Below are 16,487 nucleotides of genomic sequence, written 5' to 3'. Positions count from 1 at the left end.
CCACAGGGAAAATAAGGAAAGCTGAGGCTGGGGAGGGGAGAGGGCACACGTTTTTGCACGTCTGTGTAGCCTCACATTACTAATAGCGTGGTTTCCCTGCACGCTAGCTATACAGATGGTGGAAAGGTTTGCAGGGTAACACTTTGGCTGAAGATAGGCCTAAATTTGCAAACAGGAAGTTTGGGGGGGGGGTCAGTGTTTGTGAGGAGAAATAAAATTTGTTATTCACAAAAATTAGTTGAGATAAAGCTATTTATCAGGTAATGTGGATAAAGTAGGTCGTTAACACCTGCATGGTTATGGACTGCTTTGTTTGACTAGTGCCATACTTTAGGCGTGAGGCACTTATTTTAGACATACATAGCTATGTTCTGCTATCTGGGAGAGTACGCACTGATTTTAATAACTAGCAGCTGACGTTTTAAGAGTCTGGTCATTCTTCACATGAAGTATGGAGAAAAATCTGGGAGCCTGACCATGTAAGAAAGATTTTAAAAATTTGGAAAAAATATCTTACTGGGGGTCAAAGAGACTGTAATGGTTTGAAACCTGCTGCCCCTGGTGGGTGGAGATCTGAAACCCTAAACCAGGTACAAGCCTGAATGAAAGGGGCGTACACCTGTCCTATTCCCACTCCCCTTTTCCTGTCTTCGGGACTTCCTGCCAAGGTCTATAAAAAGGGGAGAAAGGCACGCCTCTCTCTCTTCCTCCTCTTGCTCTTCTTCTCTTCTTCCTCTTGCTCCTTTGACCTTCTACCTGGGCACACGCTGCTCTGCTGCTCCCTGTGCTACACGTGGCCGTGGCCATCTTGGAGACCTGGGCCTGATCTACAGACTCTTCCCTGCCTCCATCCACATCCAAGGACTGTGCATCCAGCTTCAATCCACCTCAATCCAGCGAGATCCAGCACCGGGGAGCCTCAGCATAGCATTTGGGTTTTGTATATTTGGAAGCTTAATCTTCCTTGCCTTGTTGTTCCTACAACCCCCCCTTCCCTGTTAAACCCCTACCCTTCTTCCGGTCTGTACCCTGTTAAACCCCTTCCCTTCTTCCTTTCTGATCCCTGTTAAATAATATATTTCATTTTGTTAATCTTCAATTTGGTGCAAGGTTTTCATTACCCCTGCCTTCCTTATTTACCTCTCTATCTGGGAAACTGAGGGATAAGGGAGGTGGGACACAGTTCTGCCTTCTAACCGGGACAGAACAGAGACTCTTTCCTTCCAGGTGATATTTGTGTACGAGCTGAAATAAAAAAAGCTAACTGTCATGCTAACTCCTATGGATCCAGAATCTAGTATGGGGCCCATTTGTGTCATTTCCTCAGCCCTGTCTCACTAAGATGTAAGGATACATTGGTAGAAAGAGGAATTAGTTCATTCAAAATTAAAAGCGGGATTGTATGTTTAAATTCCAGCTGTGGTAGTCACAAAAAATTCATGTCTGTTGTGCTGCATTGAAGATACCACTACCTACTACCAGATACACAGGTAAGTGATGTCCAAATTACCCAGCTGAGGTAATCTTTCGCATAGTACTTCTTTTGCAAATAACCAAGTATGAGTGGTAGCACAGTGATATGACTTTGGCTTGTGGTCAGAATTTTACATTAATTTCAATGAGACAAATGACAAAAGATGTATTTTGAGCTTCTATTATTGCACTCACAGAGACATAATAATATTTCATTCATATGCTCTGATTTTCATCAGTAGATCTCAAAGCCCTTTAAAATGGTCTCTTATATTTGGGATACCAGGTACAGATGTGGACATGTATTCAAAGTCTTCCAGCAGACCAGGAGTTAAAGCAGGAACAGAAACCAGGGACTCCAATCTTATGGTTTTTCTATACCTTTCATTTGTAAGAATGCCCTAATATGTACTTAATAACAGTATTTAAGAGGAAGTTCATACAAGGAAAATACTCTCATTGGTGTAGTTCATATCTTCAGGAGACACTGGATAATGAATATTAAACTCTAGAAATTACAGTTGTGTGGTTTGCTACTTCTTGTTCCTTCCTAAATAACTTTAAAAAAATATTATCTATTTCTTCGCTTCACAGGCAAAGGAGTTAAAACTTTCACATTCAAAACCCCATAGTAATTAGATTTTATGTCTCCAAATTCCATCTCTCTTAATACCAGTATGGTCTGAATAGGTGCTGGTTCTTCTGGTTGTGTTAGGAAATTCATATAATCCTTACGTGCAGTACAGAAGTTAAACAATCTGTTTCCCTTCCTATTGTGTCCAAGCCCTTAAAGCTGTGCTACAGAATATTGATTGACAATCCACTTGCTGATAACGTCTCAACAGTAATGCTACACCATGCTGTTGGAATCCCTTCACAGCCGTGGCTTCCTTTTTTATTGGTGTTTTGTGAGTGTGTGTGTTGCTGGTTGTTTTTTGTTGGTTTTTTTTTGTTTGCAATAGATGGAATACGTAGTAGGCTGCATGTGCTTGGTGTAGGAAAGGCCACAAAGCTTGGACTGTGGGCAATAAAGCAAGCAAGGAGAATGAGCCTCTCAGTAGAGGCTGTGGCACAGTGCAAATCCTCGCTGCCAAAAACAACCTAGTTACACGTTCCTGGCAGAACAGAAATCTCCCCTATGTCTTGGAAGTCTCTGCCCTCTGCTGGCATTCCCGAAGATCAGCCTCAGCACGGCTGTGGGAACCAGTCCTCCCACCCCCGAGGAGTCCTTGCAGGCAGCGTTGTGACTGGCTGTATTTATAAAACAAATCCTTTAGAACACGGTGTCGCACGAAGTGCAAGAATGCCGGTGCCCGACAGGGATCTAAATTTCAGGTGACATTTGCTGTTGACTTCTGCAATGATTTTCTGATATCTGCCTGCTTCTCACCTTGCCCAACACTACAGGGGTTAGTCTGACGCATGTCTGCGTGCCATTGCAGGCCTCATCTGTTTTCTTCCAGTGAGCAAACACAAAGAAGAAGAAACAAGATTATAAATGCCACTTTTTGTGTGCTACTTGTTGTGGTGGTGGTTTCCATTCTACTACTAAAAAAAAAAACCATGCTTGTTTAGGAAAATTAATTATTACCAAAAAAGGTTTCAAAGTGCAATTTTGGGTTAATGTAGAACTGCCACTGTTGAATGACTCAGCTACCATTGTATTTGGAAACCATTCCATCTGTGTTCTTTGGGTGCAGAGCATAATTTTAAACCCCAATTTTGTGGCAGTTGCTATTAGCCGATTGGTAGAAAGTTAATTTTCCCATAAAAATGTAACTTTGAAAAACTAATTAAACCTGTCAGTAAAATATGTAAATTTCACCACAGAGTGAAGTCTGAAAACATTCCAGGTGGAGTCCTGCCACGAAGTGAAGGTTCTGCAAAGTGAGAGGACCACACGTGGGTCAGGCTTCTTCGCAGGTGCCAGCCCCAGTCCGACCCATAGCGTGGCTCTCATCCACTGATGCCGGAAATGCCAAAACCAGCTTCTTGCCCAGTGGTAACAGGACTTTGGTACTGACACTACTGATGTTCTACTGTACAAGTTTCCTTTACACTTATTGGTGCTTTATTAAAATCTACTTTTTCTGAAAGGAGCAGGAAGCATTCATCCAGAGCAGGCCTGTCCCAGCCGCTACAGCATTCTGACAGAGCCGTGTTTTGTCTCTGCACATTTGTATCCGGTGCCATGTGGAACAGCTGCCCGAGCCTGGGGTAACTCTGCCTACGCATGCAGGGGTCTACGGCGTCATTGCATCACCTTTTCCAGGGCCCATTGGCTCAGCTCTGGAAATTTCTAAGAAGAAGGGGTAGGCTGCTGCACCTGTAAAAGCCAGAGTGCTAAGCACAAATGGGTTCTGTGTGTGGGTGTAAAAGCAGGACTGAGCCGTGCAGCTCCCTTTGTTTTATTTTTCCCCAGACTTCAATGATCCCTTTTATGACAGGAGCATGCAACTTTCAAAGGAAGTTGTACAGAAACTGTCTTACTAAGTTGGCTCCATGCATGTGAGTTGTTTAATATGATGCCATTTGTACAGTCCTAAATAAACTGATAAATTCAGCTGCTTCATAGATATAAAAAATTCATATGTATTGTATTCCTCAAATCAGAGGAGGATGAACATCTTACTTCTGCAGTATTACATTGTTATTGATGGTGTCATATAAATGGTAAAATATGTTGAACAATTCAGGGCTTTTCAACACTACTAGGGTGGAAATTCATCAGGTGTTGTATTTTTGTAAGAACAACAGAGTTGTCTCTGCCCATGGCAGGAGGGTTAGACTGAATGATCTTCAAAGGTCTCTTCCAGCCCAAACTGTTCTGTGATTCTGTGAAAATTTTCACAACAGCCCTGCAGTCTCTCACCTGTGTGCCTTTAGTAGGGAGTAACTCCCTGCAGTTCCCACAGACTACATCTCTCCCTCCCATTGCAGCACCAACAGACCTCCGAGCCCACTGAAGGAGCCAGGCAACCCAGATGTTTGCAGTGTCATGGCGCCTTTCTCTCCTAAGACAATTACTTAGCTGGAATAAAGTTTGTAGAGATACAGGATGAAACTGGTCCCATAAATTCTCTTTTCCATCAGACTCTGCAGATTAAATCCCTCACCTGTAGAAGCAAGCTTGATATACACTTGTCAACATCTTCATTCTCACTCTCAAGTTTCAGTAATGCCATTTTCAGTCTTTCCATTCATACCTGTGATTAATAAAATTTAATCTAGTCAACAGTCTTCCATGCACAATTATGTTTTAACACCATTCACTGTTTCACAGCCAGCACATTTCACCACTCTTACATTGCTACAGTCAACGTATAGCTTCCAATAGCTGTATTACCACTTCATACCCAGTTGGCACCAGTACCATTGATTGAAGACACTGGGGTAGACAGCTTTTCTGGAACAGAGAAATCGCATGTATTTTCTACCATTCTTCCCCCATCAAGCAAGAGCAGAAGAAAGGCATCTCAGCTGAGGACAATGTTCCTGTTGCTCCATTCACACTCCATTCATCACGGATTTCTTCCATTCCAGGAGCTTACTCAGGTACTCTGCCTTACCATAAGCACAGCCTTTCATTTAATGAGCTGGGTGGGAGCAGCAGGCAGGAGACCCCTGTGAGGCATTGAACCAGAACTAGAGCTCCACACATACAGCAGCCCAGGGACTGGTGCTACTGCTCCACGTTCAACACTGCCCTTCCAGAGCTGCTCTGCTTCTAGTCCTGTACATGCTCATCAGTATGACATAGAGGGAGACAATTAACAGGGTTAGGTCTCCACAAGCCTAGAGACCCTCTGCTTAGCATAGTGTAGACACCTCCCCTGTTTTCAAGGCTATCTTTGGTTGACACTGGCAGAGCATAGCTGAAGCATGTAGGTCAGAACCACAGCTGCGCTTCAGGTTTTCCTACCAAGATCATCAGGTCCTTCTAGTGAAGGAGGAGGAATCAATCTAGCTCTGAAATGTGTGTTTCACACCTCATTGTCTTTTTCCAAATTTTTGTTCTCTACAAAAATGGAAACCTGTTCTCACTCTTTCCTCCTGTATAATCTCAGGGTTGGTTAGTCACAACCTCCAAGTTAATTCCACATGACAGTGACCAGTCATTTGCTTTTTTCACCAGGTTATTATAGTATTAAGGTCCAGGTACGTGCACATAATCTCCAAAAAAAATGTCTGAAAAGCCCTTAGCAAATAAAAGATTTTCTGCTCATCACAGTTATCTCCTGCCACAGCAAGTCCTGCAAAAATATTAATGAGCCATACAGCCTGTGAGGTCCTTGCTCCCATGCCCTTATACAACTTCATAAATGCACATCTGGAAGCCCAGCTGTGCCCCCTTCACCATTGAAGAGTTTGACTTGCTCTTCACAGAGCTTCTAGGACAATTCAGTAGATATGTGCAAGACAACACAACAGGGCAACTTGAAAGCAAGTTGGAAATTCAGATAGCATAACCAAGGGAAGCTTTCAAACCATGTAAGGCTGCGAGTAGAGGAGCTCTTCCTTTCTCCAGAACCATCAACTAACACCCCAGTGTTTCACTCCTTATCAGTGCCCTGCAGTTTTCGTCTGTACTCTTAGCCTGTAAAAATTCCTGGTCAAATAGTAGAGCTGTGAGTCTTCTATTTAAATTCAAAAGCAGCTTCATGAATTGACAGTTCTTGACGTGTTTGACAAGACAGAAAAATTCCCCTCTACACCTCTGTATCCAGGAAAACAAAACGAGCAAAGGGACAGTCATACCATAAAAGACAATTATACAGCCATGTGACCATGCCAAAGTTCACAGGGGCACACGTGAGCTTTTCCTACTGGGAAAAAGGAAAAGGTTTCCTGGCACACGGTGGTAAACCCATCCCCAACACAACCCTGAAGTTAAGTTTTAAAAAGAACAAAGTGCATAAAGAGAATGAATACACAATTACACATACCCAATTGTTTCCAAGATGTTCCAAAAAAACCTGGCAGGACAGATTCCATGCAAGTCTGTGCTCAAAGCAGGCAATGTTTTCACTCTGCAACAAGACTGTATTTCCAGGTCATGTAGCTGGACTGCAGGAAACACTGGCTCCAGCTGAAAGCCTGCCTCTGTGCATGCCTCAGAAATGTACTTTATGCAGCATGATCAGAAAGATGTAAGTCCTTTGCCACAACTGAACTACAAGGTCAGTTAAACTTACTAAAATGTTATCCAGATATTTGGGTTACAGTGATTGAGACAGCCCACTACGTAAAACAATATACATTTATTTAGTGAAGAGAGTTCCATATTCAAATAGAAGTGTGTGTATATTTTTTCTAGTGCTTTTTCCACAGCACTTCTCTTTTTGAAAAAGTAAAGAACCGTGACTAAGAAAGACATACTAATCATTTGGCAGAATGATGATTCTAGCCTACAACTGTAGGCCTGATAGCAGCTTATAAATTGTAAGGCAAATTAGAAATTTCTTCTCAGGTAATCTCTACACAGTTCCATTAACTCAAGTGTAAGAATCACAAGAAGAATGTTAAAAGACCAGGACATTAAATATGACCACAATGTTTCCTGTAACTACAGACAATATAACATGCAGGGGCAGGGTTATATTCTCAGAAAGAAAAAGACAAGACAGATCATTGAAAGATTCACAATAAGTTGCCTGAAACACTGGCTGAGAAAAAAATCCAATCATTTTGTATGTGATTACATGACATAATTAAGCACAATTCCCATTTCAGAGAAAACGGGTAAGTCAACATATAATGCTCAGAATTAAAGCCTGCGACTTTCATTTAGAGACAAATACTAGATACACGTTGATAAACAAATGCTGATAGCTCACAACTGACAGCACAGAAGTTATTACTTGGAATCTGGTTCCATTAATGATGTAACTACAATCAGTGGATACAGCAGACCACCCAAATAATACTGGCAGGCAGTTTTCCCGTAGCTTCTCCTTCGCTGAAGTTCCACCACCTTAAGTGACTGACATCAGAGATGTGCTGCTGCAACTAGTTCAGTCTTCCCTCCTGTAGTTATCACCTGGATCAGACTCCCTGAGTTGGGTCGATTCTTTCCTGTTACCCAGTCGTAAAAGGTTCTGTTTTAAAATAAACAGATAAAACAGTGAGGAGGAAGAAAAAAATAAATACCACTATCAGGTATATTCACGGGATGCATAAAACAAAAGCCTGTTACTTTTCTTATTGCCCTCTCTAGTGACTTCTGTCTATGTTGTAATCTGAATTCAGACCCTAAGAGCTGGACAGAGGCCCAGAGAAACCCACAGGACTTTACAGCACGTGCACAGGATTTTCACAACATCTCAAAGACCAGGAGCTTAAAACATCAAAGCGGCAATCCAAAGTGGCAAGTTTCTTTCCAAACTAAAAAAAAAAAAAAGGCAGAAGGAGAAGCTACTCAAGTTGTCTTAAGTATATATCAGAAATACAGATTTATGGCTGAATCCATTACCCTGCCAACAGAACATTGTAACAGTTAGATATTTCCCTGTGGAAGCAGTCTCAGCAGAAGCACAGAAAAACTTAAGACATCCAAAACAGCATCAAGTAAGACAGACTCATTCTGGGTAGCATACCAGAACACTCCTTACTGAAACATGACACAAACTCCTTACTCAAAATATACTACAGAAAGCACAGTCGGTATATTTTTCATGTCCACCAACCCTTCCAATACCGCAGACACAGCAGGACATTCCGACATGGCAGCTGCTGTCTGACTCAACAGCTTCCAGGGCACGAGAAGCTTCAAGGGCCATACAGGCAAAGATTCCCTGCAGCCTTCCCACGATGTGGATGTTACCAATGCTTAACAACACTGGATGGTTTTTTGCCCACAGCAAGTGAGATTTTCAGTTTTCAAAAGATGAACTTAAAGTTTAGGGAATTAAGAACCCAAGAAATAAAACCAATAAATCTAATTCTCCCATAAGGAAAATACTTAAAAGTTAAAATTTAAAATATTGTAAAACCACAGCAGCTGGCTAAGCAGCCCCTGGAGGACAATAAAGATCTTTTTCATATATTTTTAGGCCAACTAAAATCAAATGATTGGGCCTTTTGAAAAAGCCACATCAAACAGCTGCAAAGGCTTCTTGCAACAAAAAACATTTCCTGCTCTGACCATCTAACTTAAAAAAAAATATTACAAAAAAGGAATTCTTATGCCAGAACTACACTGCTGTCTGAATAATTAGCAACCGGTAAATGCAGTTTCAGTTTTAGTTCTAAAGGACTAAAAACATGTAAGAATAAAGCCCTTTACAGTCTATGAATGTAGACTCATCTTTGTTTTTCCCCAGAGGCAGGACAGTTGTGTATTTTCTTCCTTTTGACATCTCACCCTTAGTAGAATCTTTGCTACTCCCTGTCATGTCACAGAAAGCCACGCTTACCTCATTCAGGAGAAACTTTGTGGATGATGAGAAACAAAAAAAAATACTTGACTAAGTTTTTCTAAACTAGAGCAGGAATTTTGCCACCGGAGAGAAATGAACCAACACACCATGGACTGGGCAGTAAAGAGTATTTAAAAGAAAAAAAAATTCGCCAAAACTTACATGCCTATTACCAGTTTACCTTTAAGCCAGACTAAGGTCTCCTGCATCTGCTGGCTGCAATTTAATTTGCCTACAGGCTTCATGAGATTCCCTGGCTTCCAACTGTTTAAGGCTATCTCCCTTGTCAGAATAAATGGAGTTGACAGAGTTGGGCTAATTTTCTCCAGTTAAGAAGCCTATGCAATAAACCCAACATTATTTAGAAACATACACAATGAGATGACAGAGAGGAACAAAACAAACACACTGAAATCCAAGGCAGCTATTTGGAAAGAACATGCAACAGGATACAGCAGCAAGAGGGACAGTGCGGAATTGCTTTGTTATCACACAGATACTCACTCAGCAACGAATTCTAAGGGTGTCCAGGAGCTGAAATCTGCATCAGGCATTGATTTCCTGTTTGCTGGTGTATCTAAGGTAACCCTATGATTAAAAAAAGATAAGCCTTTTATTTATACATCATGTTTCTGATGAGTGCCACCTGCTTTATTCATTGCTGTAACATGTGCTTGACTTCTGTACCACATGGTACGAATTTCCACTGCATGCTCTACATCTGTTAACAGCATACAGCCATCAGCTGCAACATCTATCAAAGGCTCTAAGGTATAAGCCCTCACGTTCCCAGCTCGCTGATGACACCCAGCCCAAGAGGACAATCACTTAGCCCACAGCTGCCTTCCAGCCTCTCTCAGGCAGACAGGGAGCAGCAGCAAAACGCTTGTTCACACATACTGCTACATCCACACGTTCAAAGAGCCTCACACCAGCTGCAAATGCAGAGATTAGGTGCACTAGCACAGGGAGCTTTGAACATGAGGATGCATATTTACGCTACATACAATGATATTAAGGGGGAAACTTTTCACAGCTCCCTCACTGAGACCCTGTTGACAATCCAAGGTATAATTACTCTCTCAAAAATCCACTCAAGAACAGCGTTTTACACAAGAGCTATGCCAGAGCAGGATGCCCAGAACGCCAGTGATCTTGGTGTGTGCCTGTCTGTAAAGCTCTGTGGAAAGTAGGCAGTGTCAATCACCCAAAACCACTTCTTAATGCTGTTGCTCTCTGACCCGAGGAAGTGCATGTAAGAGCGTGTATACAAGGAAAAAACAGGGAGAACCCAGGTAGTGTTCCAAATCCTTATACAGAACTCTTTGGTCTTAAGTTTTGGGTCCTGAACTAGATATGGACCTGGCAAGAAAAATACATTTTTGCAGCAGAATTGATACATTTAGACATAGTAAAGACCTTCTAGGCAGTCCACTTTTTTCTAGCTTTCCTTATCAAGAAAGCTGTGATGGGCAAATACAAGCTAAATGTTTTTCTTTTCACACATCCTCAAAGTGACTTAATTTTACTGATCAAGCACAGTTTTGCAGCGCCTTATGAAGAAATATCTTTAGTCAAGTCAAAATTTGTTAAGTAACCCTTCGCTTTAATATTAGCACACAGTAGAGTCTAAAACTGTGCTGAATAGCTCATTTTGAGAGTTCTATCTGTACCAAAAAAAAAAAAATTAAAAATACACATACTAATGCATGGCTATGGTTAAACTGGTTAAAAGAGAATCAATTTTAATCCTAACCCCACTACTGCTTTGCAAAGGAAAAGAGAACAACCTAATTTTTCAGGTGACTTGTACATCGTTTTGTTCGGACGTTCTAGATGCCTCCTTTCTCTGTGAAAGTGTAGGCTTACCCTGAGAAGCTGTTTGTGTACTGCAAACAGGACATCACAAGCACATTCACACAACCCTGGGTTAGAGCAGTCATTAAATGAAACCAGGCAACCACTTACGGTAAGATGGCAACAGCAGCAGAGCCAGACGGCAAGCCGCTGCTGGCCCCGGCCAAACTCTGACAAAGCTGATGCACCGCTCCTTTGGCCATGCCATAGCCAATCATCCCTAGCAATTAAGAACAAGCAAAATAGAGCACAATCAAAATCACTTTCAGTATCATCAGTAGTACAATAGAAACTCAGACTGTTTGATGAATATTAAGAACACTTAATAGCAGAACAGAACTAGACTTTTTAAAACATACATGTGAAATGAGGAAGAAAAACCAAGCAGCTCTTACTAGACAGCCAGGAAGTATCACAGAACTCAGTTTACTCAGCACAACAGAAATAAGAAGCTTACACAGTTAAGTACATTTAGTTCTTGTACCCAAAAGTACCCTGAAGAATGGGACCTACAGAGCTAACCTTCCAAATCTAAGAGTAAGCATGAAGATGCTCATAGACTTTAATAAGGCACTCATGCATTCTCATTGCGTGACTAAGGTATTTGCAGATTTGGACCTAAGCAGATACAGCTCACTTCTCTCCAGAACTGCAATTCACTTAGTCAGCACCCCAAGTCTGACAGGCCCTTTAGAGAAAGCTGTCAAAAAAAAAACCCAAAACAAACAACCCCTCATGGTAGAAAAACTCCTAAATAACCTGCAGGTAAAGCAAACTTCTTCCTAAACACTTGCTTTCTAGGCAGACAGTACTTGTAGTGTATGAGCAACAGAAATGAGAGCAAGGCCTTGACAACCAGGGTGCTGTTGGTTTGAGGTGTCCTGGTATGTATCTACCAAAGACACTAAGCACATAAGGAAACATACATGTATTCTGTCTACTACAATTGGATGCTTTTCTAGCCATCTCTATAACTACGCAACCCCTTCCCAAAGTTCCTGAGGAAGTATGCTGCATCTGAGTTAGGAAGGTAATTTTGCACTGTAGTCATGTTATATTCTATGAGATGTAACGTACAACATTGATTTTCATCAGGAGGCATCAGGGGCAGCAGCAGTAGCTAACACTTTATTGTTACGATAAAAATTTGCAACTATTGTATTCCCCTCTGGTCTTGTCTAAACCAAATAGTCAAAGCCTTAAGCCTTCTCACAGGTCCACATTTCTCAGCCATCACTGTCAGACTGCTTCTGTAACTGTTTATGTAATTTTCTGTGTTCTTCAGTTTGCATCCTGCAAATCAACATTTTCACATAAGAAAAAAAAAAAAATCACACTAACAGCAAACAAGATTATTCCTTCCATAATGGCTGGTAGTAACAAGCCTAACAAATCATATTTGCAAAAGTTGAGTAACAATTCTTTCCCAATTCTTCCTGATGTTAATAAGTTGCATGTGTTTGCCCAAAGCACTGCTGTTTTTTAGAAAAATCCAGACTCGTTGAAACCAGCTAGTTCCAAACATGCAAGTAAATCACTTTGATTCCTGTGTGGTGGTCCCTACCTCCCAAAACCATGCAAACAAAAAAACCCACCACAGTTCACCAGAGTTGACATTTTTTCATTTATACATGACCAGTCATTAGTACACAGTAAATTATTCATCTTATTCTCATAAAATAAGCCTTTTTATCTTTGAACTATGCCAGATGCAGCTGTAAACATAGAAGATAATCATTAACTAGAAAATATAGCTTATTTTTCCTCAACAGTTTCAGACACTGCTTTCATGTATATTCATGAATTTTATAGGATTTAAAAATTTTAGTGTGTATGTCTCATCAAAATACTATTAAAGTTACACTAACAAAAGATTTGGAAATAAGAGTATTTGTCTCAAAAACTTTCATCTCCCTGCTGGCGGGCTTGTGTCAGTGCTTTATATTTGTTTTCAATTTTAAATTGCTCCCAGATTTCTTCCTCCATGCAGACCAGTGTGGCAAGAAGCAAGATGAAAAAAATGAATAAAGTTTGTATTAAATAGCTAGTGGAGGGCAAAGCCAAAAGTCAACAAATGTCTGAAGCAAAGGTAGACTGGAATCAGAACACAAACAGGACAAGCATAGTTAACAGAAGCAGCTGAGTCATCACCAATCGAAAAATTAGGCATCTAGAGGTCTGTGCCTTCCAGAAAACAAACAGGAGACGACTTCATTTAAGCACCACACTTACAGCTTGCTGTGTACTTCTAACTTCATATTTTCCTAACTTTTTTACTATATTATACATTAGCCAAGTACATTCCACTAAAGCATGTCAAATACTATTAAAATACTAATTCTACCTGTTCCCACTCTAGCTTCAAGAGATTCATCATTATTACCTGTAACAGTGCACTTTCCTTAAGTGCTACAATCTCCTTAAGTGTTGCATTTGTACTAGATGTCAAGAAACTGGGGAGCAAAACTGTTGCTTCACAAACGAGAATGCTCAGACTAACAGAAAGCTGCAACTGCTGATGTCCCATCAGTCACCATGCACAATATTTTACCTGGGGTTCCAGATAAAGCAGCTTGAGCTCCTGTCAAAGTCAAGAGGCCGCCTTCTTTCAGATGTTTTGTGGCTAGGTGGCTGGAAATAGTTGATGTCCAAACACTCTGCTTCCACATCAGATCACAGTTTTTGTACAAAGCTGATTAGGAAAAGAATTAAATTAACTAAAAGATAGAAGACTCCTAACCCAAATTTCCTTAATGGCATATAGAGTACAACAGCACTAACCAGGACAATGAAAACATGTTTTCTACCATTTTCTACTTCTGCATGGAGTAAAACATCAGTATGTCTTTTGTATCTCCCCTTTCTTTGGGATCTGAAAGACTCAGCTCTAAAGAATATACCATAGGCAATTATCTGCTTTCTCACTACCAGAAATAAAAAAAAAAGAGCCCAAAACCTCAAGACAGTTCCATTAATGATTTCCAAGTTCTTGAAACTCTTGTGAGGGTTGCTTTAATCTATGTCAAGGATCTCAGAAGTCTCACATCAGCCATTAGCCTCATCTCACCTTGTACTTCATGACCTGTCTCATTCCATAACTTCCTCACTGGCTGCAAAGATCTATGTTCCACATGCCTTGGAGAAGACTCCAAGAGAGAAAGAGTTGAAGGAAAATACTTCTTATCACCAGATTACTTTATAAACCAAGAAACAACCCATATGTCTGACAGTAGTACACTCGTGGGGAATAGTGGAGATGCATCCACCTGCACTGTACCAAGGGTGCACTTCAGTGCCCCTGAAGACTGGGGTACAGCCTCTGGTAAGGCAGCCTACCCTGTGAGGCACACCAGTAACTTCAAATGCAAGCTCTCACCATTATCTATTACCAACATCTGCATGGGAAAACAAGAAAAACAAAGATTTTAGCATTCAGAAAGAACCACTTCCACAGCACAATATGGAATAAGCATAAATAAACCTGGTTGATAAGCTGACCACCTACCCCAAGATATCCTGCTACACTACTAATAACATTACTATAAATCACGGTTACAAAAAAAAAAATTCACCTTATTTAAAACACAGTGCACTCTAATAACAATCTAATGTAATGCAACTGTGGTGTCAGTGTATATGCCTTGCCATACTGTCTCTCTTCAAAAAGAAATCTTTGCCTGTAACATCCAGACTGGAATGGGGGAAGAAAAGGACACATTTCATCAGATATACTCCAGACAGAAAATAAGGCGCCTTTTATTTTTCCCCTTGTATCACTACACTAATGAGTAAAGAATAAAGTTTAATTCTGAACATTACATGTTTAAAAGCTTTTTTTTTTAAACAGAATTTTTTTTTTTCCTGTAGCGTGATCCCAGATCATTAGACAGTTCCTTCTAATGCTGTACTGTGCATCACAGCTCAGAGAAGCACAGGAGGCAACTGAGGTTTCACACATACAGCGATGAACTAGGAAACGACATTGAAGCTTCCAGCCAGCCACTCTCTCCCGTAACTCGCCTGACACGGATAACCTCAGCACAAGTTACTTCATAGATACTAATGCTGAACTCCTTCATAAAGTGCATCAGGATTTTTCCAATGAGAACTGGTGCATAAAAAATATTCCTGAGGATACCGAGCACTGTGCAAACTTTGGAGAAAAATTCAGAGAAGCACTAAGAGACATTGTGACTGAGCTATTTTGTACATTTACACTCATGTCTTCTGGACTCAGTAAGAAAGATGATCCCAAATATCTTCTTTACCATGATTTTAAAGGGTTCCTCTCAGATTTCATTCGTGTGTTCACCAGCACATATGTACCAAAGGCTTACATTTAGCTTTGGCGCTGCCTCCAGCCCATCCTCCTGCGACACACAAGATTGCATCCACCTTTTCTTCTCCAAGAAGTTTCTCAACCTCTGTTGTCACCTTAAATACAGAGAACAAAAGCATACTGAAAGTACCAGACTGATAAGGCAAAAGGAGTAAGTATCAAGACTACCTTATAGTTACTTTTATTCCAATTACGTAGCCGAGTAACACAACACCGAGTAATTTAAACAGCTGCAGAAAAATAACATTAACAATCTATGGATTCAAAAAACAAAATAACTGTGTTAAAAGATAACTACCGACAAGTCAGACCAATCAAAGTCAAACCATGCCCTGTGTGATGTCACTGGATATAACTGATCTGAGCAGGACTAAAAGATCTAACCCCAAACTATAGCATTAACTGTTTTTTTGGTGGGACTTATTTTTTGACAGGTTCTTCTCTGGGTATGGTACTGTTTGATATGGAAAATGAAACTCCAGGTCTGACATGGACTACTAGAGTTGCTTTTGATGATAGTGTAAAAAATGAACAACTAAAGATAAGCTTTTTTATTACTTCTACCTAGATCACACGCATCAACTCCAGTCTGGCCCCTAAAATTGAGTTCGCATATTTTTAGATAGCCAGTATCTTTTTATCTTTAAAACATAAGTCTTGCAGTCAGTAATAAATGTGTTGGTTATGAATCTTCTATGTCAGGGTAAAAAGCACACTATCTCTCAACAAAAGAAAAAATCCTGTGATTTTCACAAAGGCACAGCATTAAAAAAAACATTGCAAACATTCCATATTACTTTTCAAAAGCCTTAAGAGTTGTATAGGTATAAAGAAAACATGCTGGTCACTGATTCAGTTTGTCTTTAAAAGAAATAGGTTCAAAAGTTAAAATTTAAAAAGAAAATCAATCCTATCTCTTCAGGATGAAGCAAATGGCAAAAGAGGATTTTAGGCTAGCTAGCTTGGATTCTCATATACCTACTTTTGTGGAACCCAATGCATTCCCTAGGGATCCCACGGGCGCTTTGTATTGTATTTGCCTGGTTTGAGTGCATCACCTACCTACACACAACACATTTAAGAGTTAGCGCACTGGAAGTACGCGTTGCCTTTCAAGATGTCCTCAGCCATCTTCTTTACACTCCCCTGTTTCAGTCCATGACTTTTCAAGTCGCCAAGAGAAAAATAACGAAAACTGCCTTACGTGCTGAGCCTCCAAAATTCCAGATTAAGCCTCTTCTGCATATTCACGGATGCCGTTAAAGGGAGATCGCAAGAATAAAAAAAGTGACGAAGAGACGCCAGGATCCCCGGGCTGTCGGTACCGCAGCAGGACGGCCACCGGCCGAGCTCCCAGCCCCACGGCGGCGGCTTCTCGCCCCCGGTCGGACCACGCCCAG

At 40.8% G+C, this 16,487-nt stretch overlaps 1 protein-coding gene across 1 annotated transcript; it reads right to left on the bottom strand.

The window, feature by feature from the left end:
* Positions 1–7,206: 7,206 nt before the first annotated feature.
* Positions 7,207–15,182, bottom strand: QDPR (quinoid dihydropteridine reductase; the record flags this gene model as incomplete). Its single annotated transcript, XM_008948303.1, has 5 exons — positions 7,207–7,571; positions 9,396–9,479; positions 10,860–10,968; positions 13,300–13,440; positions 15,086–15,182. Coding segments are annotated over 5 exons (540 nt in total), but the record flags the coding sequence as incomplete, so codon positions are not given.
* Positions 15,183–16,487: the final 1,305 nt, after the last annotated feature.

Source organism: Merops nubicus, unplaced genomic scaffold (assembly GCF_000691845.1).
Source record: "Merops nubicus isolate BGI_N331 unplaced genomic scaffold, ASM69184v1 scaffold49380, whole genome shotgun sequence".
Taxonomy (NCBI): domain Eukaryota; kingdom Metazoa; phylum Chordata; class Aves; order Coraciiformes; family Meropidae; genus Merops; species Merops nubicus.
This window is presented reverse-complemented; position numbering and strand designations above follow the sequence as displayed.